The 25892-nt window shown below is 37.6% G+C and overlaps 1 protein-coding gene across 7 annotated transcripts in view; it reads right to left on the reverse strand.

The window, feature by feature from the left end:
* TBC1D5 (TBC1 domain family member 5) overlaps nt 1–25892 on the reverse strand; it is a 313036-nt gene that overhangs the window by 14133 nt on the left and 273011 nt on the right. For 5 of the 7 annotated variants that reach the window (XM_085051059.1, XM_085051056.1, XM_085051058.1 and 2 more), the window contains 2 exons: nt 14476–14508; nt 10740–10839 (listed from right to left, as the gene is read on the reverse strand). In XM_085051059.1, coding sequence (XP_084907185.1) covers nt 10740–10839; nt 14476–14508 — 133 coding nt within the window. The remainder of the gene's footprint in view (nt 1–10739; nt 10840–14475; nt 14509–25892) is intronic. The other 2 variants (XM_085051060.1, XM_085051062.1) reach the window with 1 other exon arrangement.

Genomic DNA, 25892 nt, shown 5'->3' on the forward strand with positions numbered 1-25892 from the left:
GAATGGAAAGTTTTTTAGCTTTCAAATGAGTGGAAACCAAATTTACCAATGGTCATTCTTCTTCCCTGGCTAATGAGTAAAGACGAATTTAAAAAAAAAAATCCTTAGATGGGAGAAGCGTACAGGCAATGTGTTTTTGCTTGAGTGCCTCCTTGACCACATCCTTCTTCTGGGACCACCCTTTGAAATCCATGTGGACTGGAAGGAGAGGTGGGAAGAAGAGGAGGGATGGCAAGAAACTTGGGATGTGTTCTGCAGCTGCCCTCCTGTGAATGGCTGTGCCAGGGCACAGCATCTTCACTGGGGGGACTCTCATCCAAGCCTTTTCCCACTGCTGGGGGGACCTCATAGGGCAGTCAGTTGCTGAGGTGAAGATGGAAACTATGCTCTCAAGTGCAGACAAAAGCTTCTTATTTTACTTTCTGTATCTCAAAAGATAGCCTTGCAACTAGAAATACTTTTAAAGATACTACTTCAAGAGTGCTAGGAAGCATACTTGATATGATATTGCTCAGCTGAAGGACTTTTACTTTAAGCTGAGATGTATAATTTAATTATTCTTCCTTCATAGGAGATATTACTGTACTTTGAGAGAAGTGCTTCATGTATATGAATGAATTTGCCACATATTGATTTTTCCTTATCTGCAGCACTGAAGCAGAACCTCCCAGATTTTTTTCTTATTTTAAAATAAAAAAGTAACTATCTTTAAAAAAACCCTGCAGATGTCAACTTGGAAGTGAAAACACCTTCCTACCTTTAAAAAACCCCACTGATACAATAAGTCAAACAAACTGATTATGTGATTTCTGTATTATTCAAAACTTAGTCCAGTTTGATTCTGTGCTATAAATAGCCATCTGGGATAGCTGTTATTCAAAAATTATCAAAATCCTACGGTAAATAGGAAACTAAGGTTAAGGTCAAATATTCCTGATTGCCTTTTTGGGTTTTTTTTCTTTCTTTCAAGATCTCATTTAGCTGATGCCAAATGTTTTCTGCAGAAAAAGACAATATTACTTTATTCAATGAAGCTCTTAGTAGAGGAAAACAAAAAGTGAATTTTGCAACTTCTCACCTGATGATCAGTGCACTGCTGTGAGATGTACAAGATACCAGACAACCCTTACAAGACTCTGGATGTGTTTCAAAATCGTGCTAACAAATGTCTGACTATCACAAAATGAACTGTCATACCCTGACTGTGATCCTGACTAAGCCTCAGAAATACCAGAGTTGTAAAACTAGTAGTTCTGTTCAGAAGTCAGCAACATTATCCACTTTGATGGATGCCTTCAAGCCAGATTCACAACTCAAAGGATGCCTTTTATGTAATTGATTAGAATTAATTTTGGGTACTTACTCTCAAATGAGCAGATTCGTTTAAGTTTGATAGACACTAGATCAGTAAATCAGTAATTACTTCCTGAGTGAGACTGTGATCAGCTGCCTTGATATACTTTAAATCCAACTACAGCTACAGAGGAGGAACATGCAGATGATTGCATTCGTGTTCTTCTTTTCTACAAAATATGGAGAAACACTGTAGCAGGTAGTGATTTTGTTAGCAACAGCTGAAACAGCTAAAAATTAAGATGAAATGTATTTTTCACATTTTGCTCTCACAGTTATGTCAAATTGTGAATCACTTTACATGCAAACTCACCGTAGAACTACTTTTAAAAAAATCAAGATTTCTATTTCCTTTCCCTAAATTAATTGCTAAATTTTAAACTGAAGACATGTTATCATCTACAGCAACGAAAGAGGAAAAAGATCCACAGCAGCTCCTAGTAGGAAAATGAGAGAAAGCTTATGCTCTCTGACAATTGAAATGCTCCATATTGCATGATGGTGTGAGCAGTCACTGCTGAGTTCCCAGGTCAGGGAAAGGGGCTATTCAAAATTTTCCTCTCTGAATGTGGAAAAGCTCTTGGGCTTGGCATAATTATTTTAGAGGCTTATTAAACAAAGTAACTTTCACTGAAAGTTTTGCTTGAATTCAACACAGATTTTGCAAGAAAGCCACCCAGAGCTGGGAAATGAATGGGAAAACTTGTCTGCTGTAGACAAGGTCCCCTCAGGCAGCTGTTCATGCCCATCCATCCAGAAGACAGATCTGCACTCTTCCCTTCCACCAAGGAGGTGGGAGACACAGAGCTACAGCCCTGCCAGATGAAGGCACAACACAGACTTGACATAAAATCAGATGGAACTGGAGAAAACTGAACACGGGAACAACTTTAATGCCCTTGTTCTCTTAAGTTCTTTGTTTTGTCCTGCACTGCTGCCTTTTTGCAGTGCATCCCTCTCCTAATGATTTCTATTTTAAGCTGGTCTCCGTGGGGCCTTTCCAGGAAGATGACTCCTGCTAAGAGGAGCTAACTCGAAATAGCTGCAAGCTGAATTACGAACGCTGCCTTTCTACTACTAGTTCTTGATCAATGACTTGTAAGCAAGCAACAGTGCCAGACTCATGTTAAATTGACTTTTTTCACCCTTGTTTTTCACTACTGAAAAGAGAGCTCGAACTCAGAATGTAAAAGTACCTTCTTTCTTCTGATATAAGCAGGAGGAAGGAGAGAACTGAAGGTATTACTACAACTCCTTGTTTTTCCAAAAGAGGAAAGCCAAAAAATGCCAGTGTTCCCATATATGTTGAGGCACAGCCAACTCTCTAGACCCATATTCTAGTACTTTTGTATGATGGTCTTCATGAAATCAGGGTTTAAAGAAAGTGTTTCCAACATCCCCTGCACAATATAGTAGTGACAGCAAGACTGCCTTTTCAAGAACATTAGGGGGCTGGAAGGACAGACTGGGACTTTAGCTTCTGAGAATCAATTTTTCTCTCTTTTCACAACAAATACTGCTTTCCTACCTGAACTTGGTCTGACTGAGCAGGATAATGAACTCTCTCCTTAAAACTGGACAGAAAATCTAGACTTTAACAGTGGTTTGTGACCTTTTGAAAGACTATGCTATATGACATAATGATATTGTTGTTTAATAATGCAGCTCAGGATGTTTCCAACTATTGAATTTTCCTTCCAGCACTAGAAATACAAATGAGAGGAGTTAAATTCCAGTCTAAAATAATAGTGTTTGTGATCTAAGTGTTGATGAAGGCAAGACTGCTAAGCAGCCTAACATTCATTTACCTATCTCACTGTGAATGTTAACTCTAATAGTAACTATTACACATTATAATAAAAGCATCACTTAGTAATATTTGAGTCTTAAAGAACTTAAAGATCCTAAAAATCTGAAGTATCAAATTATTTGTGAAGCACTGCATTCTTTAAAACAATTTTTGGATATAAATGATGAAATTATACAGTGTATACTTCTGATTCATGTGTTGTGTGGAGTATCAAAACTTTATCAATATTTAACGCGTAGTAATGCTCATGACATCGGAGAAATATGTAGTTAAAAAGTTACCAATCATCAACTCATAGCAAGGCACAGAATTGCAGATGTACAGAGAAAGAGACTGGTGGAGTCATGAAGTCATTTTGTTCATCCCTAGCTCAAAGACAAGATCAACTCAGCTGTGAACTCTAATTTACACAGAGTAAGCAGATTATGCTTACCATATACCTTACACCTGTATATTCACAGAAATAATGGGGAAACTAATAATTCAGTCATACAACAATTTAGCTTCTGCTAAGGTTTCATTCCCTTAAAGCTGGAATTGGAAGAGAGACCACTGCCTAAGAGGTGCTGGAAAGGAAAGGATGGATTGTCAGGAAAGGATGCTGGAAAGGAAAGGATGGTACTTCAGTGTAAGGGAGGTGTTCATCAAGTAGCAAGAAGAAAGTAACAGGGATTCCCTGAAAGTTTCAGGGAAAGCTGTTAAGCAGATAATGAGGGGCTGTGTAAGCTTCATTATTTTAATCTCCTTTTCACTCAGACTACTGGGATGGAAGCACCTGTAGGTGCCTACTGTAGCTGGACTTGCACAACTGCCACAGTTGTTACAGGAAGAAAGTAGGCTCTTTAGAAGTTGAACCAGTTGTTTTTGACTTAAGAGTTACCCTTAAGCAACAAAAAGGTGGGTAAAATTCAGGGAGTTCGAAGAACTACGCTTTTATTATCTATCTATCTGTGAGAGAGAGAAAGAGAAGAAGTGAGAGTCTGTAAGTCTGTACAACAGATACTAGTTGTATACTATGCTATACAACAAATATTTGTTTTCCAGTAAACATTCCTACATTTGATTTAATGCATTTGCTAATGTTCTTTCTTTATATGCCAATTTTATAGATTATTCTACATCATTATTCCTAACCAAACAGAGCAACCCCCTTAGACTCATGGGCCTGTGTTTGATGTGCCCTTTTTTACTGACAGCATTTCTAATCACACTGGATTTATAAACCATGGATTATTTTATGTCCCAAGCATAAGAGAACTCATTTAATGCATTTACTTCCTCAACAAAGGCTGAAGTATTTCATTTCAGCACAGGCGAGCAGAATAATTTCCATTTCATTTCAGCCTTACAAAAATGTCATAACCTTTCATCTCATCACATGACACATAAAGCAAGAATTCAGTGCTATCTTGCATACATTTAACAAGCACTGTGTCCAGATCTATATTGGGCAGTATGTCAGTCCCTAAGTATTGACCATTAAATCAACTTTCTCCTTTCCTTTCCCCACTGTAAATGATTCTTATAATAAAATGCATCCTTACAACAACTGCACTGACTGTTAAAAGAGGGAGAAATGAAATCAGTCGAATTAAACCTTTAAAGGTGCTATTTTACACAACGGCTAAAATTACACTAGTAACTACATCCTGTAAGTTTTTACGCCTTTATATTTTTATTTCCTTGTTCATGGTGTTTGCAATAATCACAGTGAAAAGGTGGCTTTGAACTGTTTTTAATAAATCTTCCAAATAATATTTGTCTAGGAGGTGTTACGAAATGCTAGTGAATCATGCAAGTGCCAGCATTGCTTGATGTCATTGCAGGGATGTGACATCCTGTGATCTCATCCAAAGAACTCTCAAAAGATTTGCTTTTTTTCTTGTTACTGTGATGCCATAACTTCTGGGCATTTTGTAAATATATATGGCTTTTTACAGGCAACCTATGAAAGCTGAGAGCTGATATGCCATTCCAATGGCAGGATGCTGGTGGTGTTTAGAAGAATGGGAGATGAAAACTTCACTTTTCAACATCCCTTCCATAATTCACAATGGAGAGGCAGAGATGGTGAAGGACATAGCAACATATTACAGACAGTAGGAGTGAAACTGGAAAATGCACCATAAGGACAAGCCAACAGCCCTGTATGGGTAGCTCAGAGAAGGATTTATTTGCTTTGGCTAAGCAGAGCCATGATGCTTAAGCATAAACTTACTAGATATCGGTCAGAGCTAAGAGGTTTTTGTGATGTTGCCTCCAAGACAAGAAGTGATTTAAAAACCTGAATATTGAGCAACATATTTCTGAGACCCACCATCTCCCCCTTGGCAGCTGGTTCAAGTTAAGCAGTAACAGTATGAAGGTGAAGTTAATAAAACCAGGCAGACTTATGTTTCCTCTGTATAATTGGGTACCTTTGCACATATTTCTAGGGTGCTGTGCAGAACCCTGTGAGCTAACTCTTTGCAGAGCTGTTATGAATCCTCAGGGCTTATTAGCTGAGGCTCTATGCAGTGAGAAAGTAGCTAAATTGATTCTGAATCTCAGCTAGCTGGGGAAGCAACCTTCTGCATTTACATAGTGCTGCCCTTAAGCAAAAGCAAGCGTGGAATGACCTTAGCTTTTCTACTTCTATAACCCGATAAATTGCCCATCAAAAAAAAAATAGTTTCTATATAAAGATCTCCATATCCAAGTTAATATTGAACCAATGCTCCTTTAAACTGCCTCTCACGAAAAGGACTTCCAGTGCTACATGTGTAATTAGTCCGTAAACTTTCCCAGTCTTGGAGGTCTGAAACTATGTCTCCATCGGAAACAAACGGTAGGTTCTTCTGTCTCAGATAATGGTGATGGCTTGGTTCATGTCTCATATAAAGAGACAACAGTTTAAAATTCAGCACTGTTCTCTCTGGAACAAAACTGGCAAGCTAATAAAGAACCTCCACAATCTCTCATACTGGTACTTGCCTTATGGAGGACTGATACTTCTCCAGGGCTTCAATTTACTTTTTGTTAAGAAGCTGCACTTTAATTGTGGGCCAGTACAATGGTCCAAACCCAAGGATACTAGAACAGCAGATGGCGTCAGATGGCAGTGTCACTAGCTGGTGTCACCTGAACTGCCATTTAACAGTGCTTGGTTGGCTTGAGCCTGGGTTGTAACAAAGCTTTGCTCTTGGAGACCCTCCAGACCAACTTCATGTTGAACCAACACCTCAAACTCAGTCTCATGTCCAATGTGAAGGACAAAAGAGGAATGTTTCAGCAAATACTATATGGCCCTCTCAGTGCTATTTGGGTGCATGTCTCTTAGACAAATTTTTCATTATCTATTCCAAGACATCAGACAGATGTCACATGTACCAGTTACGAGGAAAAATCTTTCCAATGTGCTTGAAGGCTTGATGCTTTTATTTTCACATAGTGGAAAAAATTCTTTGAAAAAGAAGTAACATTATGACAGGTAAAAATATTGTACTACTTAAATGGTGCATTACAGCTTTCTGAATCATTGAGGCTTGAGGAATTTACGTGCACTAACAGTAGAGTATCTCCCAGAAAGAAAAATGTTAAAGAACATTACCATATTTCTAAAATCACCAATGACAATATTATTTCCTGAAAAAGGCCAGTGTTTGTGAGAAAGTAACATCAAGAAAATGTATCTGTGATATTGCTGAAACAGTGATAGCTATGGCAATGACACCTTTTCACTATTAACTGAGTAATATTCTGCATTTATTTTGTGAACAAAGCCACATGACAGGTTTACAAGTTTGGATGTATCTTCATTGCAATAATGGAAAAATTGAACAGAGGATTAAATTTTTTGAAAGCTATGACAAGCTTGTGAAAACAGGCAGGAAAAGCAGTAAAATCTGCTTCCCTGTACTGCCATTCTCCATACCTAAATTTCAACATTTGTCCTTGGATGTGTTAAAAGGAATTTCCCCTTAGCAGTACTCCAGTGGTTAAGGGAGACAGGGAAGAAAAGTAAAGCTCTTTCTAACACACTCTATCTCTAAGACAGAGACAAAGACCACAAAATGGCTTTCCTACATTTTAATAATGAAACCCCTATTTCTAATTTCTACCCATAGCACTAAGTAGCAATATTTCAGAACCATCATTCATTCCCATGGTAACATGCCCTGATATTACAAGCAGTTAATTATGTCGTTGCCATGTTGTAGACTGTGGGGTTTATTTACAGAAGGAGATAAACATTTAATGAAAGCATCTTTGAATATATGAACAAAATAAAAACTGCCATTCCATTCCTCATATTCAAAACAGGATAGATAATTTCATGGTTATTTTGATAATTTCTCAGCGACAACACATCATCTCTGTCATGAAGTAACTGCACCTGACTGTCATCTGGATCCCACTTGTAAGGGAAAGAACCAGACAAAAGACAGCCAAAAAATCCTCAGCTGTCTCACTATAAAGCACAAGAAGAATATTCTGTAATTGTTTGACATTGTGATAATTTTGTAGCAATTTTGTGGATATGCATTTTTATAAGCCTGAATTAATATTGTTTTGTTGTAAAGTGACCTGCAAATGTAATGCATCATAGAGGAAAAAGAATATTGGTTGAGTAATAAAGTCTGAAAAGAAACGTTTACAACATCAATCTAAAAAAGGGAAGTTTTTAAGAATAAGCAGCTTAAATTTTATCAAATTTAAAAGGCAGGCCTGACTGCTTTGCTGACGTGTTGATAATTCATAAAAATGTTGTCTAACTGTTAGTTGAAAGAATTAGTTCTGTAGGGCTCCTTAACTTTTATGTATCTGTATGTTTTTATCAACAATTTAGAAAAATATTATATGGTTATTATATGATGGTTACATCAGCAGTTACATGGGTACAAGAAAACAGAGTACATCACAGAGTTGTCTATGTTATTCGGCTAAAAAGCCAAATGGCAAGAAGTGAATTTTAATATCATCAAATACAAGGAACACACGTGGAAATAAACATTTCCTGATTTTACCCATGGGATAAATGCCTCTGTTTAGAAAGCTGTGATTCACCAATTTTTAAAGGTCATAATGTATTATCACCTCAAACTATCACTGAGCACTAATGTGATGCTGCACTAAAAATGTTTAAAAAGAGCAATGCCACATGAGAGTAGAGAGATGACCTTCCCAGTGCTAAGTAACCACTTTGCTGGGCCCAGTGCTGGTACAGCATATCCTGATATGATTAACCCACTAGAAAAGACATATCAAATCCTGAAAAATTCAAAGAAAAACCACAGAAATGTTCAGGTCTAAAAAGTAACCCAGATAAAATGAAACGTAGTGTGCTACTTAAAGACAGTGCTGAGAGATTACTTTATCACTGTGTATAGGTAAGTGAAATGAGCATTTTCAACTTTGCTATTAAAAATGCTACATGAACCAAAAGCTGGGTGATGAAGTCAGAAAAATTCAGCCCCAGAGGAAGAAGCAATATCCTTGAAGTTAAGTGTTCTGACAGTTTACAAGAGGAGCGATATAACTCATCTGCTCTGCAGTTTCTGAAACAAAGCAATTTTCATGGGCAAACAGATACCTGGGGGAGAATCAAATCAGGTGCTGTAGCAGCCCCTGCTTACTTTTCCCTTTAGAAATGACCAGATATGCTCTTGAGTTTTATTTTACTGCCCTTCTCTGAAGCCCTGAGCAGTGTATGGACACTGGAGATAACCCTCAGGGGGTGTTCTGTGATGCTACAGAGAATCTGTTTTCTTGCACAGCCTGCTGGCATGTGCTGCATGGACAGACAGATTTCAGGTCAGATGGGATTTTGTACATCAGCAAGAATCCTGGCAGGTTTTCTTTCTTCCCTTCCTTCACATCATCTGCTGGCTGATTTGGGGATACCTAAACTCATCAGTTTGCTACAAGTGAAGGTTGGTGGTGTCTCTGTCTCTCTTGTGCTCTGTTTGTCACTCATAACTGTTAATCTCTATAGGATTTAAACACATTAGTGTAAGACGAATTTATAAAGTTAATGGCCCATGATGTTGACAAGACATGCAGGAATATTGTGAAGAAGTACAGGGGGTAGACATGGAAGACACTAGGCTGGCAGGCTCTGAGAGTGTTGCAGGAGTGCCACAATGCACCCAGCACACCCTGCAGCCACAGCTGTATAAAGGATGGCTTTCCCTGTCCTGTGAGGGTAACAAACCACTCCACAGTGCTCCTGGGAAACTACTGGCCCTAAATGCTTTTGTTTCCAATGTATTTGGGAAAAAGAATTTAACACCTGGATATGATCACAGATATGCTTTCAGTTCACAAATCCAGTGCTGAAAGGCAGACTGCTTCAAGGATCCTTGTCTGGGTTTATTCTGATCTCTGGTGCAGCCATAGTTTGTGAAACGTTTAGGCTTGGAATTGATATCCTTGCTAAACACTCCTCATCTTATTCACCAGAAGAAAGAAACTTCAGTTTTTCTTCTTGACACAGCAATCTTTCCCCCATCATTTCAGCAGCTAATAATTCATCCCTTTGCTTGCTTCTAATCTCATCATTAGTCATGTGCCTTCACAAAAGCAATACAATACATCAGACTAAAGCTGTTGGGGTTAGAGGTTTAGACTTGGCTTTTCAGGGCCGTGATTCCCAACTTTTAAGCAATACAATATTTATAACTTGTCCTAGGCTTCCAATAGTGGCTAGTAAAACACCCACATAAAAGAAAATACAAATATAACATGGCTTTCGCATTTGGCAAATCTGGATATCACATGCTTAGTTCTCCTCATTGAAATATTCAACTTTAATTTATTTTTCTCAGATGTTGCAGGCCATAAATAAATCTTAAAATTATTGCAGTTTTGCCCTGATTTCTCAATAATGTTGCTTTTTCACACAACTACATATACTAACTTTTGGAGTTCAGTTCAACACAGTTTAAAAATACCACTTTTATCAAAACATTAAACATATTTACACTTGATCTGAGTGAAGCTTTTTGTTTACTTTCTCTGATTTGACTTGGCGGTATGTAAGTAGAATTTTAGATTGGAGTATTTGCAGATTCTATTACCAATGTATTGAGCTTTGTTTTACTACGTTTCTTCTGGTCTGAGGCAAATATTAAAAACTAGCCCGCCTAGAGTAACACATTTTAACATCAAAGGTAACAGTAGATTATGAAGATGTTACATTTAATGAAAGGATATGAATCTTACTCAAGTACCACTGCACACAACAACTACCACTGTGGGACTGTTGAATGCAAATGGACTTAAAATCTGTAAGCTCACATGCTGTGAGCTCCAACAAGTCTCATAATACAAGAAGTCAAAGGAATCCGTGCTAAAACACCTCTACTTCTTCTTAGTATTATCAGTGGCTATCCTACTCTCAAGTTTACAAGTATGACAGAATAAAGATACAGTGGCTGGCAGCATCTGGTAGAACAACTGAGCACATCAATTCAGTCTTCATCATGGCTTATAAAATAATATGCACTGTACTACATAAATATTGTTTTAGTTCTAATACAAACATTGAAATAGTCTTTGCAAAGATTTACAGGTTAATAGAAGGTACTGCACTTACCAAGATGCGTGTTCATCATCTTTGCACAATATTTGCACATGGCTTCCAAATCGTTTAGTTGTCCTTGTAGGAATGAAATCTGGGCCTCTAATTCCTCCTCCTACAATTGAGAGATTATGAGCATTAAAACCACCCAGCTTTTACACAGAGTAAAAGTAGTAAGTTAACCCTTGCTTAGACCTCTTAAACGTTTTATATTCCTTTGTTCTTGGAAAATTTTGTCATTTCATGGAAATAAGGTTTGGTTTTAATATTTCAGTGTTTATTAGTACCACTCCTTCCCTTCTAAAGAGTTAAATAAAAATCAGTCTACACTGACCTCAGAAACGTTAACAATTCAGAATTATTTTATGGACCAGCTACCTGGTTTTGCTTGTGAAAACACAGTACCACAGCAATGGCTTTTTTCACTCACCAAATGAGAAAAATTCTAATTTCTGCCAGAGTAATTTCCTCAGCTATTCCTTTGAAACCCTTTTTTTGAATTTCAAGGCATATATTTCATGAGACCTAATGTTGCATCTTAAGGATGCACTACTGGGATATATTTAGGCACACTTATTTTTGTAACACATCATCCTCTATCTGTATTTAATCCCTTCACTTCTATGGACAGACAGCTTCACCTTCAGACATCATCTTATGTAATATTTAGGTGAAAACTATTTTTAACACATGTACTATAAAGCAGTTACTCTAAATTATCAAGTTATGTTTAAAAAATATTACTAAGTGTAACTTAAAATAGGAATTCAAAAAGATTGATTTTAAGGCCCAGCAGAATCATTCTTACCCAGCCACATGCCCTGTCTAAGCAATGGGAACTACCTCAGCTAAGAATTCCTCTTTGAACACCTTTATTTGTTGGTTTACAAATCCATCCAGTCTTGACTTTGAACACCATACTGCAGAGAAAGGTCACCACTCCTTTGGAAAAACTCCTTCAAAGCTAAGTCACAAACAGTATTAAACAGGTTTTTATTTAACTATGCAATTGAATTGAAGATACTCAGAGAAAGCCAAAGTAACGTTTTAGCCTCCTGTTTTTCTTAGGAGCTTTGCAGTTCTATCATAGTCTTGTTTGATGGAGATCACTGAGCATTAGAGTGTGAATTATTTTTCAAATGAAAAAAAACCAAAACTGATCAGCAAGAATAAATAGAACGAGACAGTCTTGATTTAAAGGTACAAATGATCTTAATCTCCACCAGAAACCAAGTCAGAGCCAAGTAAAGGAATCTTCGCACCAATATATCATATATCCAAAACTGATTGATGAACAAAAAACAACATAATTGCAGCATTTTGCAACATGTAGCAATATCACTTTTTGCCTACACACCTTTTCCTTACAATCTATATATATGAAACATTTTCCCTTGCTATTTCTTTATAATATATACTCTCACCTTTTCCTTCTTAACCTTATACTTTGACTACTTACACCTCAAAGGGATTGATTTTATTTGCCAATTTATAGTTGCTGAGTGACCTCATTCAAAGTCTGCAGTTCTGTCACAGCCTACACAAGCATATCTGCATTGACATTTCTATTCAAGTGATGTTCCTGCAGAAGACCTTTTTCTAGTACAAACAGCTATCGACTGCAAGAAATAATCTACCATAAGTTTTAAACTGCCCTTGGCACTGCAAGTGCAGCTGTAAGATAGGAAAGGTGAAAATATTTGAGTATTCTACTATGAAAGAACACAATCAAATTCTAAAATCATTAGCCAGTAATTGAACCCCAGTTTATCTCCTACAGGTGAATAAGAAAATTTAACTTCTTTTAATGAATATTTCCATGTCTCCCAGACTACTTTTTTTCTTATTCATAAGTGAAAACTGCTGTAAATTGATCTTAAAATGCTTTTGGACAGCTGAATCCACCCAAACAGAGTCTGAAACTGACCTTTTCAATAATACAACAGCACCTCTTCTTTTGGCAAGTGAGAGCAGTGCTGATTAAGCTACAACCCCCGTTCTTTCCGCTTGCTGGGATCTAGCATGGGGACCAGTAGTGCTCAGCAGACCCAGCAGGCAGAAATGTGGGAGCTGTGGCCAGGGAGTCCCAGACAGTGCAAGAGGTCTCCTTTCCAAGTGGGAAATCTTGCACAAGGATGAATGAACTTGGAGCTCCTGACTCATGTAACACCCGCGGGAAGGGCACCAAGGAGTGCTGGCAGTGGGATGTGCAAATACGCATGACAGTTAACTTGGCACTTGACACATGAGAGACCCAGAGCTTTTCGCACAAGACAACACCCAAATGGTGATGCCTTGCTACAAGGCATAACCCCTGCCTCTGCTGTCACCAGTGGTGCTGTGACAACCTCTGTGCAGACTCTGAGAGTGACCTCCTTGATGGGGGGGTTTGCTCTGTTGTAGTTCCCCAGCAGCAGCTAAGGAGTTGTAAGGAGAGGCAGGTGTGTTTTATTGTGTTGGGGTGACTGACAGGTGACGGACAAGATCTTTCCAGGTGTAAAACGTCATGCGACAGACAGGAAAGGTGCAACTGAGGCAAGACACAGTGGGAAGAAGACATGCACTTCTAAGAGGGAGGGAACTGTAAACTTGTGACTTCTGGAAGCAGAAGGGTTGCCCAGTGGTGCAGGGCCCAGGCAGCAGAGAGGAGGAACAAGCACCTCGAGAGGAAGAATTCAGGTTGGACACTCTGCACCAGAGCACCGCGAAGGGAAAGTGATGAATGACAGTGTGTGGCTGGTGACTCTTCCAGACTGACTTGTCAGCTAGGGAAGTTGCTTGCTTGCATGGACCCTCAGTTTGTGGTGCTATGAAAGACTGCTTGGGGTCACCTAATGTTCTGACTTCTTTTTCTGCTTATTCATGCATACACCAGAGACAGGGCAATGTGAAACCATTTTAGTTCAAAAGGGACTGCAGGGCTCCTAAGTAAGGGTGAAGGGGACAGGAACCCTGATGGTGTTTCTCCTCAATCCTTTGGCAAAAGGGAAAAGCCTGGAGAGCACTAGGTGTACTACGGAGACCACATATGGTTACATATTTGGTGGCATTAGCTGAGCTTCAACTATTTTACTTGTGGCACCTGGTTTGATGAGGACAGACAACTTAGAGAACAGGTCTGCCTCGCAAAGACAGGGAAGAAATCTTTGTGAACAGACTTGCTAATTTAGGCAGGAGGACTTCGCCACAGAACAGAACAGGGACCTAACCCAGAAATACATGAGGAATCAGCACATACAGACAAGGTGGGCAGAAGGTCCACTTGGCTGAGTAAGGGGCTTCTTAATGAACAAAAATGGGAAAACCACATATAGTGGAAATGGTGGAAATGGAGAGCACATGTGTGGAAACAATGACAGGAAACAAAGGACAGGCCCACAATCATTGTTTGGGCACATGAACAAAACTAGGAAGGACAAAACCCATCTGGAGCAAAAATTAATGGGGGACATTAAGGGGTAACAAGAAGGAATTTTACAAGTACGCAGAGCAACAAAAGGTGATTCAAGGAAAATGTAGGTCTGTTGCTTACTAAGGGAGATAAGACAATGACAGGGATATACTTATGAGTGCTGAAAAAACTGACAGTGTGATTGCAACACCACTGGCTGCCACCTGTGAAAAATCACTGCTATTACAGAACATCCTTGATGACTGCAGAAAGGTTAATTTTATATATATATATATATATATATATACGAAAGAAGAGCGACGAGGAGTATCTAAGGAACTATACAATGGTTGGCCTCACCTTAGTCCTTGGAAAAATCGTGGAGCATGTCCTCTTGGAATAAATTTCCAACATGTAAAGGACAAGACAATAATCAAGAAAAGTCAACAAGGATTTACCAAGAATAAATCATGCTTGACCACCCTGCTTGCCCACTATGATGAAATGACTGGGCATGCAGATGAAGGGAAGGAAATGAGTGCAATGGATTTCTACTTTTGTTAGGCTTTTGACAATTATTTCCAAAAACAGTGTCATTCATAATACGATGAAGTATGGGCTGAATGAACGCATTGTAGGTGGGCCGAATTGTTCAGAATCCCAAGCTTAAAGAACAGAGTCAGTAGCTTGATGTCCAGTTGTGGTTTGGAAATGAGCACAGTAACAAATGGACTGCTGTGAAGACACTGTTCAGTGTCTTCATTTATAGCCCAGATAAGGAGACAGAATGTACACTCAGTAGATTTTCAGATGATACAAAACTGGGAAGTGTGGCTGCTGTGCTGACTGGTGGAACTCCAACTCACAAACATGAGACAGGGGAAGCCTAGGCAAGAGAAGCCTTTTTGAGGTTTCTGTTTTAGAAATTTCCGTAAGTGCAAAATTCTGCACCTGAGAAGAAAAATCCCAATGCGCCAGTGCAGACAGGGAAGGAACTTCTTGTTTCAGATTTGCTGAAAAGGATATGGAGGCTACAGCAGCTGTTGAGCTGTTTATAATAAAGTTCTCTTATCATCAATAACGTAAACAGTTGCACTGGGCTATATTATGAGCAATGTGGTCAGCAGATCCTGGAAAGTCGTTACACCCCTCTCTACTCAGTGCTCGTGAGCCCTCACCTTTAGTAATGCTTTGGTCCTGCATTTTAAGAAGGACATTGAGAAACTGGAAGGGGCCCAGTGCAGGGCTGCTAGGAAGGCTGCAGGGCTGCTGTGAAGGCTACAGATCTGGAGGAGAGGCTGAAGGCTTCGCTTGTTTATTTTGGCGAAGAGGAGCTCAAGGGGGATCTACTGGGAGCCTGCAACTACATGAAGTGACAGATGATGTAATCAAACTCCTCACAGATGATACAGAAGGCACTATGGCTCAAAACTGCCCCTTAGAAGGTTCAAATTGGTCATTAGGAAAATATTCTTCATTAGAACAGCAGTGCAGCACTGGAAGAGCTTACTTACAGAAGAGGTAACTTCAATTCAAAGTCGCTGACCTGACCCAATGCTAGTGGTTGTCTTATTCCAAGAAACAGCATAAGCAGAAGTCTCTTCTATACAACTTTTCTAAGTTTAATCTTTTCACAGTACATTTCTAAGATTGCTCTGTACAGGTAAGCAGTAAAATCACAAAGCCCCTCAGGAAAAAAGAACTTTTCTTTCAGTATTCTAATGCCAAATTCTTTAACAACTGATTTACAGCCAGCATAGTGCAGATGCTCTCAGTGCAGTACACACTGCACTTTCCTCTAAGTGCAAACTTTTGTGTTTCATTGTGCTAACAATATGAGTAGCCCGGATACCATTTTTAGTTTGTGTACATATAGCAGTGCTGATTTGATCTCTCTTATGCATGAATAGAGACTTATAAATTCTTCAAACAGGCCAAACGTAAGTCAGGAGAAATCCAGTATGGCCTGGACTGACCTTTCAGCTGAAACTGCCCTTTCAGCTGATCTGACACACACAGCACCAGAAACATGTGAACAATGATTCCAACTCATTCAACCAAAATGCAAAATCAGTATCAACTTACCAAACAACATGTTCTATAAAGCTCAATATTTTCTAATATTGGGAGCTGCATTATGAGGAAGAGAAGCAAGTCAAGCAGCAAATCAAACTAAGGAATTACTTCATCAGACATGGGAGACCAAGATCTGCAAATTTACGTATGCAATCTTGCAGAAAAACAACTTAATACTTGCTGAAAATTAAATCCCAGGGTTCTCAAAAAACTATTCCACACCTTCAGCCTTGCAGATGATGTAGAGCCTTACAGATTACCATTAACATCTGGAACTGAACAGAACAAAAAGGAAGTAGTTTATTTGTGATGCTACAATGATTTACATTTCACTAACAATATAAAGCAGGCTAGAATTTATGTCTTCAGTCAAAACAAGATTCTATTTGATTCTATTGCCTTCATATACACATCTCTAACTATTTTCCTGGTCTTGAGAAGACTCAATCTGCAAAAAACTTGACCTACATTTATGTTTCTCATATTCGTCTTTCTTCTTTATTCATATATAGAACTTTGCTTACAGTGTTACATTTAATTTTTTTCTTTTGCCATGAGAACTAATTCCCTTATGATTAATTTCTTGACATTTCTTTGCTATTTTTCCCCCAGTTGATATTGTTCTGGTACTCTCCATTTGTCCAAAGCTTGTTCTTCTGTTTTTATTACTCTTCCTTTCATCTATCTTCTCACCTTTACAAAGACAGCTATGGAAATAAATTTTTTATATCCTTCCTTCTCTCCTCAGCTCATAATGAGAACAGCAATGCCTCTACCATGCCCCCTTTTTCATCAATTTTTACTGTATCAGAAAAACAGCTGTGAATAACTGGAAGTGGTCAGCACAGTCAAGAACAGAAAGTTTTACAGTTTTGACATTGTAATGCTATCCTTTTACAGCTCATGGCTTTACAAGCTGCAGTAAGGTTTGCAGACCTTGGTAAGGGCACTGGAATTTGGCATTCTTTACAAGGTCTGATAGCTTTGGAAGAAGCCATTCTTTCTAAAAATTGTTTTCATCAGTTTAAACAATTTTTCTCCCAAATACATGACATGTAGCTTAACACAGAAGTATGGAAAAAATGGAATATAAACACGGAAAATCAGGACTGCAATGCCTTTTTTTCACAATACTGTTTAGTTTTCAGTCGTACTATTCAGGAAATGAAATAAAAACTGTACTTTTGTCAGTTTTACCCATGTAGGAAAGTCAAGGAAAAGCAAACTCTGTTGTCAAAGCTTACAACAATATATGTCCAAGCACTTCATTCATGAATGCCCAGAACGGCAAAATTCCATTCATCTTAAATCTGAATCCTGAATAAGAATTAACTTGGCAGCACCACCAACTGCTTAATGCTGTGGAAAAGAAACTATCTTCAAAGAGAAGTATATTTAAAGGTATTTAAGATATTTAAGCAGTAATGCTGCAATTTAAAATATAGGGAAAAAAAAATGACAGAACTAAGTTGGCAGAAGAGCCTAGTCTTCCTGGGGTCTGTTCTGATGCTGGGTCAATGATGGGTTGGGTGAAGTGTGGAGAAAAAAGAATGTCATGATATAAACATGTAACAGTACTGCCCAGAATACTCTTCCAGACTACACAGATTTGCACATCAGGCATGTCTTGATCTAGAGGTCGTGTGGGGATTTTTTGTTTGTTTGTTTGTTATTTCCTGTAGTTAATAGCTACTTTTCTTATATTAATTTGCCCAGTCACATTTTCAGTTTTTTCAGTATTCATAATAAGAGCACTCAGGAAACATCTCATAGCTCTTGGCAAATTGGCAGGGCAAATTGGCAAATAATTTTGATGAGGTATCAAAACATTTAGTGGAAAATAATGGCAAAAACGAGACTGATACATAGAAATCCTCAAGTCAGGGACTTGCTAGGAGTCTTACCAGTACTTAGTTCTTACTCATAAATTATACGCAGAGTATCCTTTTTGGATGTCAGTAGCAGTTTACAAGTCAAACAAGACTCAGGTGCAAGGCATTAATTGCTTTCTCATTTATTTTAAGCAAATTCCCCTGGAGTAAAAAGCGGTGGTTACTCTTTCAATTTAGTGGGAATTTATTCCATTTTCTAATCTAAAAATTAAATATATGATTTAACCGTACAATCTTGAATCTCTGACAGCTGAATGTTGGTTGACACCCCCATAATTTTTTTTATATTCTATGCCAGCCACAGAGTAGTCTACAGCATATGCTGACTTTTAAATCAGAAACCCCTGCTTCTGAGCACTGAATTACATACAGTGGAACTTAACCCAACCTTTTACTTTATTAATGAATTTAACTTATCTGTTATTTAACTGTATCACTCGTTCCCTCCTCAAGACCAAGGCCTTGCTCTGCTGGGTGCTGTACAAACATAAAGAAAAATCCTGCTTTTCTGAAGGACTTCACAGTGTAAGCCAAGAGACAACAGATGGCTGGAGACACACATATGGGAGGACATGGAAACAATATGGCTATATTAGTCAGTCTTCTAGACATGGCTTCAGCATGAAGCCAAACTGTTGCTGATGAAAAGGTGGAATTTTTAGAAGAGTTTTCATAAAGCATTTGCTTTGCAGATGTTTAGAGAAAGCTTCTTCTGTGTGGAAGGGGCTATGAAATTATTAGATGAAAGTGCACCAAGCATATCAGAGTCAGGTGTGGAACGTATATTGTCACTTTTACATTGAGAATTTTGGTACTTGTGAAATCTTTGCACAAAATGAAATTTTGTGAATAATAATATAATAACCAGGGAGGACATAAAGAAGTTCAGATACTGCCTTCATATACTAATTCCTGCAGAAGTAGAGGTTATGTATTGATTTCCTGTGTTGAACCACTATCTGACAGTATTTATATTTCCATATGCTAATTGAAATATCCCCATGGTTCATATATTTCCAAATAACTTTACTCATGTTTTGTGTTCTTTACATCATCACAACTGCCTATTTTTTATTTTTTTGAATATACTTTCATAAATGTTAAACATTTTAAGCACAGTACTTTCAGCTAAGTCCTACAAACTTGTATTTTGTTCCTTTAGACTGTATGCACAGCAAACATGAACCATGTTTTTATTTTATATCATTTTAACTCCTGCTCACACTTTCTTTTTTTTTACACCATTTTAATTCAGACTGCTATTCCACTGTGGTATGAGATAGCTCAAGTAAAAATGTTATTTCTTCCCTTTTTTTTCTTTTCTATTCTTTAAAATTTCTCTTAATTTCACTAGTGCAGTGTAGTGCTAGTAGGCATAGTTGCTCAGACTTTATACTTACTGATAGTTATATATATATTTCAGTGCTTTTCTAGATCAGAACCCTTAAAGCACAAACAGGTTCTCTGTCAGTTTAATAAGGAAATGGTGATTTAGTTATCTCACCTTAAAGAAGGATAAGGGGAATAAAAAACCTGCAGAAACCTTTTTTTTTCCTAATCTCTTTTCTCCTCTGTCTTATCATTACTTTGAGCTGTTGCTTTCCAATTTTGCTTTCTGGTAGTACTGTATATCTCAAATTACATCAGGAGACATCAGACGAAGCACAAATGAATTAAGCAAACAGTAATTCTAGAAGTCTAGGTTCCAAACGTAGTGCTGTCAAAGTTAAAACATTTCAGGGTGCAATGCATCCTCTTCTGCTCAAAGAATAAATTCAGAAGAGTAATTACCCATTTTAAAACCTGAAGCAGAACTGCCACTGCCAAATCATTTGTGAACATGTATCTGTGACAACCCTCAGCAGGGGTTGGGACTGAGAAAAAAATAACAAAAAAGAAAAAAAAGAAAAATTAAGGAAAGATTAACAAAATATCCACTGCGACTCCTAGGAGCCAAGCTAAATCAGGTTACGTACCAACACAGCAAAACCATAAAAAAATTATTTGAATCAGAGGGCTCTGACTGAAAACAAGTATCAAAGACAAGAAAGGAATTTTATAATACATATAAAAATGTTCAACTAGAATGAGACCCTGACAAATTTGGCAATAAATTAAAATGCTAGAAGGCATTCACCTGCAAATATTAGTACAATCTTTACTTCCTCTGTGTGCTTTCAGTAACAACACAGTAAGGGATGGCATGTCACAATGCTTGTCCAAGCCAGGCACACACAAACAGAACCACGACATTATTAATAAAAGATTAAAGAATAAGAATTTCAGCCTTTCCGTACTTAACATCCCCCCTCAAAATAGAGAACAAGCCCCAACAAAGCCTGAAAGGGGCTGCAACTTGGATTCAGAATAACCAATGACCCAGGAACTCTCTTCCAACATCCAAATTTCTAGTACTCTAGAGTTAGCATTTGTTGAGGAGACCCACATTTTCTAAATGCAAGAAAAATTATGGTTTTCATACTGTTTTTAAATTTGAATATGAATGACATACATGCACATGTATATTTTACTGAATTACATATCTCTAGCTTTCCTGAAATATAAGAAACAATTTGTGGCCAATTATTTCTCCTCTTCTTCCAAACCAGAATAACTGTCCTCTTCCTTGCCCTCTAGTTTTAGAATTTTACATGTTTATTTATTATTGTTTACAAATAAACAATATTTATTTACAATCCATATTTATTTATAAACTCTAATAAGATTGGTGACTTCAAGCCAAAATAGTGGTTTTATTGTATTGATGTATGACTATCAATTTATTTGATTTATTGTCTCTTAAAACAAAGCTAAAAATATATATAAATTTGGAAGAAAATGGAACAATGTGTCTCAAAGGATCTCTCTACACCCTGTCAGACATACTTAACTTGAATTAAAGTCCTGAAAATAGCTGAAACGCTGGCTAACAGCTTCTAAACACCAGGTCCTGCTGTTGAATTTCCATCTTAAGCAGTTCAAAGTCAATTTGCCAGCGCTGCGCTGTTGGAATCAGCTTAGTTTGCCATATCCCACCTTGCCTGGAGACATTAGTGGAAAGGACCATGGGCTTGGAAATTTTCCATAGTAGCTCCCAGTGTTGAACCTATTATTGGAACAGCTTCCAGGTGCACTAGCTGCACTGTTGCAGAGTTAGAAACCAGCAACTGTACTACTGGAGCACAAGAAGGACTTGTTTTCATTTAACCTGGGGGCCTCTCCCTGTTAAAAATATTCCACTTCTATGGTCAGACAATTTTTCCTTAGCAGGAAGATGGGGAAGGATAAATATGACTAATGGAGAAAGCTCTGCCTGGAGACAAAGAAAGCAGGGATGGAAAGAAACCTCATCTGTAAGCACACAAGACACAGGAGACTTATCTACCTGCTGCCTGCACAAGTCCACTTGCTAGTACTGCACTGTGGGACTGCCAGGAGACAGTTTAAAAATGAAAACCATAAAAATCTGCAAGATCCATAGAATGCAAAAAGCTGTGTATCACTGGTTGTGGGTGGGTAGGCACTAAACAGCTGAAAAAATAGGTAGTATTTCACTTGGTAAGGGAATAGATAAGAATAGAAAGAGCTATTGGGTACTAGAAATTATCCCTTTGAACAGAAATGCTGATAAAAGGCTTCTCTCAGTGCTGCTATTGAGATTGTTGACTTAAGAATATTGGAAAATTTCTTGATAAATAATAAAACTGATGTATTAATTTAGATGGTATGGCTGTAAGCATTTTGGAAGTAGCTATAAATAAACACATAGGTGAATGAGAATCCCATTTCCTCCATTACGTTTCAGTATCACATCTGAGGGACTTTCTGCCCATCTGGTAGACACATTGCTGGCCTTTAAGACTGCGTAAGACCACCGTGGCAAATGTAAGAGAAATGTGAGCAGGGAAATAACCTCACCATTTTATGATTTCGAGCTCTCTGAAACAATGTGGTAAGTATTGCTGAATGCATATGGGGATGCTTATGGATATGGAATAATTAATATATAGATATTCTGCAATGAATTGCTTCAATATTGTAACACTAACATATTTGCTTGAACCTGACTGAAAGAGTTGATTAGGTGTGATGAGCTTACTTAATTATGCTTCTTGATTTTGCTGCTTGAATAAGCTTTTTAAATACACACACAGTTCAACATACACAGTCCTTTGTTAAATTCATACTCATTTAAATTTTTTTAAAGCATCAGTTGCAAAATAGTTTCACTAAATCTTCTTCTGGTTAGGCTGGATGTATTTGACCTTTGCTATGACTCCTAACATGATTGAGGATGTAGACCAGAACAGGATTATTTATTTAAGGGTTTTAGAATCTCTAATTTTTCAGAGTTTAAGGAAGGTAAAACTTGAGTAAAGTGATTATGTAGGGGCTGTAAATATACACCATTTATACTACATTGTTAAAATAACAGAAGTACAAGTCTTATTGTTTTTATAGGGAATTGTTTGATTTAACAAAACACACAAAAATAAGAATCAAGCCACAACCTATTCTAGTGGGAAAAAAACCCTTCCAAACACAGAAACCCTTTCTGCTCAAAAACCTCTCAACTAAAACAATAGCCTCATTTAGAGGCATGTGTCTCATCCACATCCATGTTTTTGTTGAGAGTGCAGTGCAAGTCTCTCAGCTCTGCACAGAAATGGACAGTAATTTCATGGTGTTATCTTTAAAGAGCAGGGGTAAGAGAAGAAATTCTCACTGAAAAGGAAAATGGGGCAGTTCTAGCTATGAACACAGACCCTCAGATATGTTTTTCTTTGCCACTGGGATGCTGAAACATTAATGTCATGATTAATGTATGGAAAGAGGATGGAGAGAGCAAGTTCTGTACCTGCTTCTGGTAGCACAATTGCTGTGAAGTGTAGCATCACAGTTCTTGTGTCCTAAGTCACTTTGATCCTTTTGTAAACATTGCTGATGGTCTCATTTATTCATGATTTTGGTAATTTTTAAATTCTTTCTGACAGTTTCAAAGGGCTGCCCAATAATTTTTAAAGTTCTTACTGTCTTTTTCCATGTGGTATCATTCTGCTTCTGTGCAGAAGTTACTGGAAAGTATTATTCAGCTACATGCATCTGAATCTTTTGTATCAGAGAGAGGCAAGTTTACATTGACATTTAAAAAATATTCCAAATGGTCCCACAGGTCTGTTCTGTATACGTGTTTATTGCTTGTAATATGACAGAAAAAGCACTGCAGAGCCACTTGGGTTTTTATTAATCCTTTTTTTCCTAAGCAATTAACTTCCTGTTTTTATCACAGTACAGTTTCTTTTCCCTGAAATGAATCACTCCAAAAGAGATAAGCAGCTCTAGGATTCAAAGCTGCCACTCATGCATACAGCTGTTGCTTTACTAAATTATAAGAAACTTGCAAGTACTTCTAATAAAAACTATAAAAGGAAACTTATTTGTTCTTGTACTGTTTTCAGGCCTTTCATTTGAGTTACAGGATGTTGTGTGAGCCAGAGGAAGGCAACCAAGAAGAGAACCACACTTCCAAAATATCTCAGAGGTTTTTCTACGAACTCTGTTCACATGACCTGTCAGCATCTGTAATTTAATATTCTTTTCATTTAACCCTAAAATTAAACAAGAACTGAAGTATTAAATAAATTGCATTTTTTTAGGTGTCTGAATTGGCCTGTCACATCATAATAAGGAAGACATATATCCTCCAGTATGATCTGCAGTTAAACATTGAGGCGCCAAAGTATTTTAAACTTAATGGCATTGAGAATAACCAACATGTCTTTAACTTTAGGCCTAAAAAAGCGAATATACTGATCAAGGAATTGGCTGATGTTCACAGACAAACTAACTTATTCTGGGCACATTTTATGAAGCTTAAGGAAGAAAGGACATTTCATCATAGCATTTGTACTTCCAAATAAATGTTTGGCACTGGTAAATATGAACTGACAAGTATTTTGCTTAAAACATTTTAAAGAAATTTTAAAAGTAACAGTCAGGGAAAGATACATGGTAATAAAAACCATCTCCAAGATGTGTACCATGCACAAAAGGCATGTTCTTCTTCAAAGGAATTTTTGCATACATTATTTTCTTTGTGTGGTTGTCTAGTATTTATTTTATTATCTCTTTGGTTTTCATATACCACTTCTACTGGAGCAGAACTGTCAAGTTGGTATGCTTAAACTCAGGTTCTTAAATCAGTAGAGCAGATGCCTATTTAATTGAAAATAATGGCATTCATTAATTTTCTAACCTGTAGGGGTACTCATAACTAACTTCAAATCAGTCAGACTAGCTATGTAAATCACAGACAGTAACAGTTGTTTATAGATGCTTGTGGGGACAATAGCATATGTTGTCAAATTTGATTTAATTAAAAAGTCTGTGCAATCAAAACCAGCATGATGCATGACGCTTCTGTTCAGGATCTTTTTGCTAAGAAATGAGGATTCTGACTGACCATGTTTGCAAATTATTTTAGTAAAGAAAATAAACTGCTCCAGGTTTTCCTTAGAAATGCTTCCTTCTTGGGAATTTTTAAACTAATATATTTTCCAAATGGATAATTTGATTTTTCTTAACTTGAAACTTTTTATGTAGAAAGTTACTTATTAAAATACACAGGTTCTCCAACTCAAAACTTTAATTTCAGTCAAAACCATATTTTCCTATTTTTTTTCTTTTTAATGAAAGTTTTAAAGTTGTTTATATTGTTTGACTCAGAAGTTTCCTCTCTGGCACATCTCTATGTCTGAAAGCAATTTACAGAATATTCTGCCAGAAACTGGGACTAGCCAACCACATTTGCCAGAATCAACGTCAAAGCAGCTTTGCTATTTGCTAAAAAGAGGGATAGACTTTCCTTAATGGTTGCTGGAGGCATAAATGAAACATAATGAGAAATAAATGGACCACAAATGCACCCCCTATTTCCCAACTCCACTGAAAAGTAGAGGGCAAGTAGGCAGGCTGGGAAAAGGAAATTTTGTAGGACTTTATTCCAGCAAGATTGAACCATTCAGAAGATAGTGGGCACTAGAGTGCATTACAGATTAAAAATTCCTGTGTTTGTTTATGGGAAGACAGCTCCAGAAACTGCAACTTAAGTTACTCCTGTCATAAAGCCACAAAGGATACAAAGGAGTATGGAACCATCTCAATGCTGGGCACAAAATAGGCTTTGAAGCCCATTTGGTGAACCTCACATTAACATACAGCTTTGTGCCACTCAGCAGCAATGTGAAAAACATCAGCATGCCATGGAGCATGCCATGGGCTGCCAAAACATGATCTGATATTGTGCATTCAGCCCTGAGGCTGTGGATTCATTTCTTTAACTAAATAAAACAGGGGACATCTGTTTCTGGTAACAGAAATAAAAAAAGTCACTCCACTGATCTTTGCATCAGAGGGGAAAAAAATCTGTAGAAGAATAATTATAACCCAAATGTTACTACCTTAAGTCCTTAGTATGAGAAATGGACACATTTTATTCCTGGAGGCAGTGAAACAAGTTAAGTATCAATTTTGATCATAACTCTCACAGATAAAGCCCAACTTGTTGGACTGGCTTTAGGAAAGAAAGAATTTAGACATGTCATATTCCAGTTCATCCTCTCACAGAACCCCAGAATGGCTGAGGCTGAAAGGGACCTCAGAAGCTCATCTTGCCCAAGCCCACACTCAAGAAGGGCCACCTAGCATGGCTGGCTGCCCAGGATCAGTGTCCAGATGGCTTATGAGTATCCCCAAGGATGAAGAATCCACAATCTGTCTGGGCAACCTATGCCAGCACTGAGTTGCTCT

Source organism: Lichenostomus cassidix, chromosome 2 (genome assembly GCF_008360975.1).
Source record: "Lichenostomus cassidix isolate B80296 chromosome 2, HeHo_3.0, whole genome shotgun sequence".
In the NCBI taxonomy this organism is placed as follows: Eukaryota; Metazoa; Chordata; class Aves; order Passeriformes; family Meliphagidae; genus Lichenostomus; species Lichenostomus cassidix.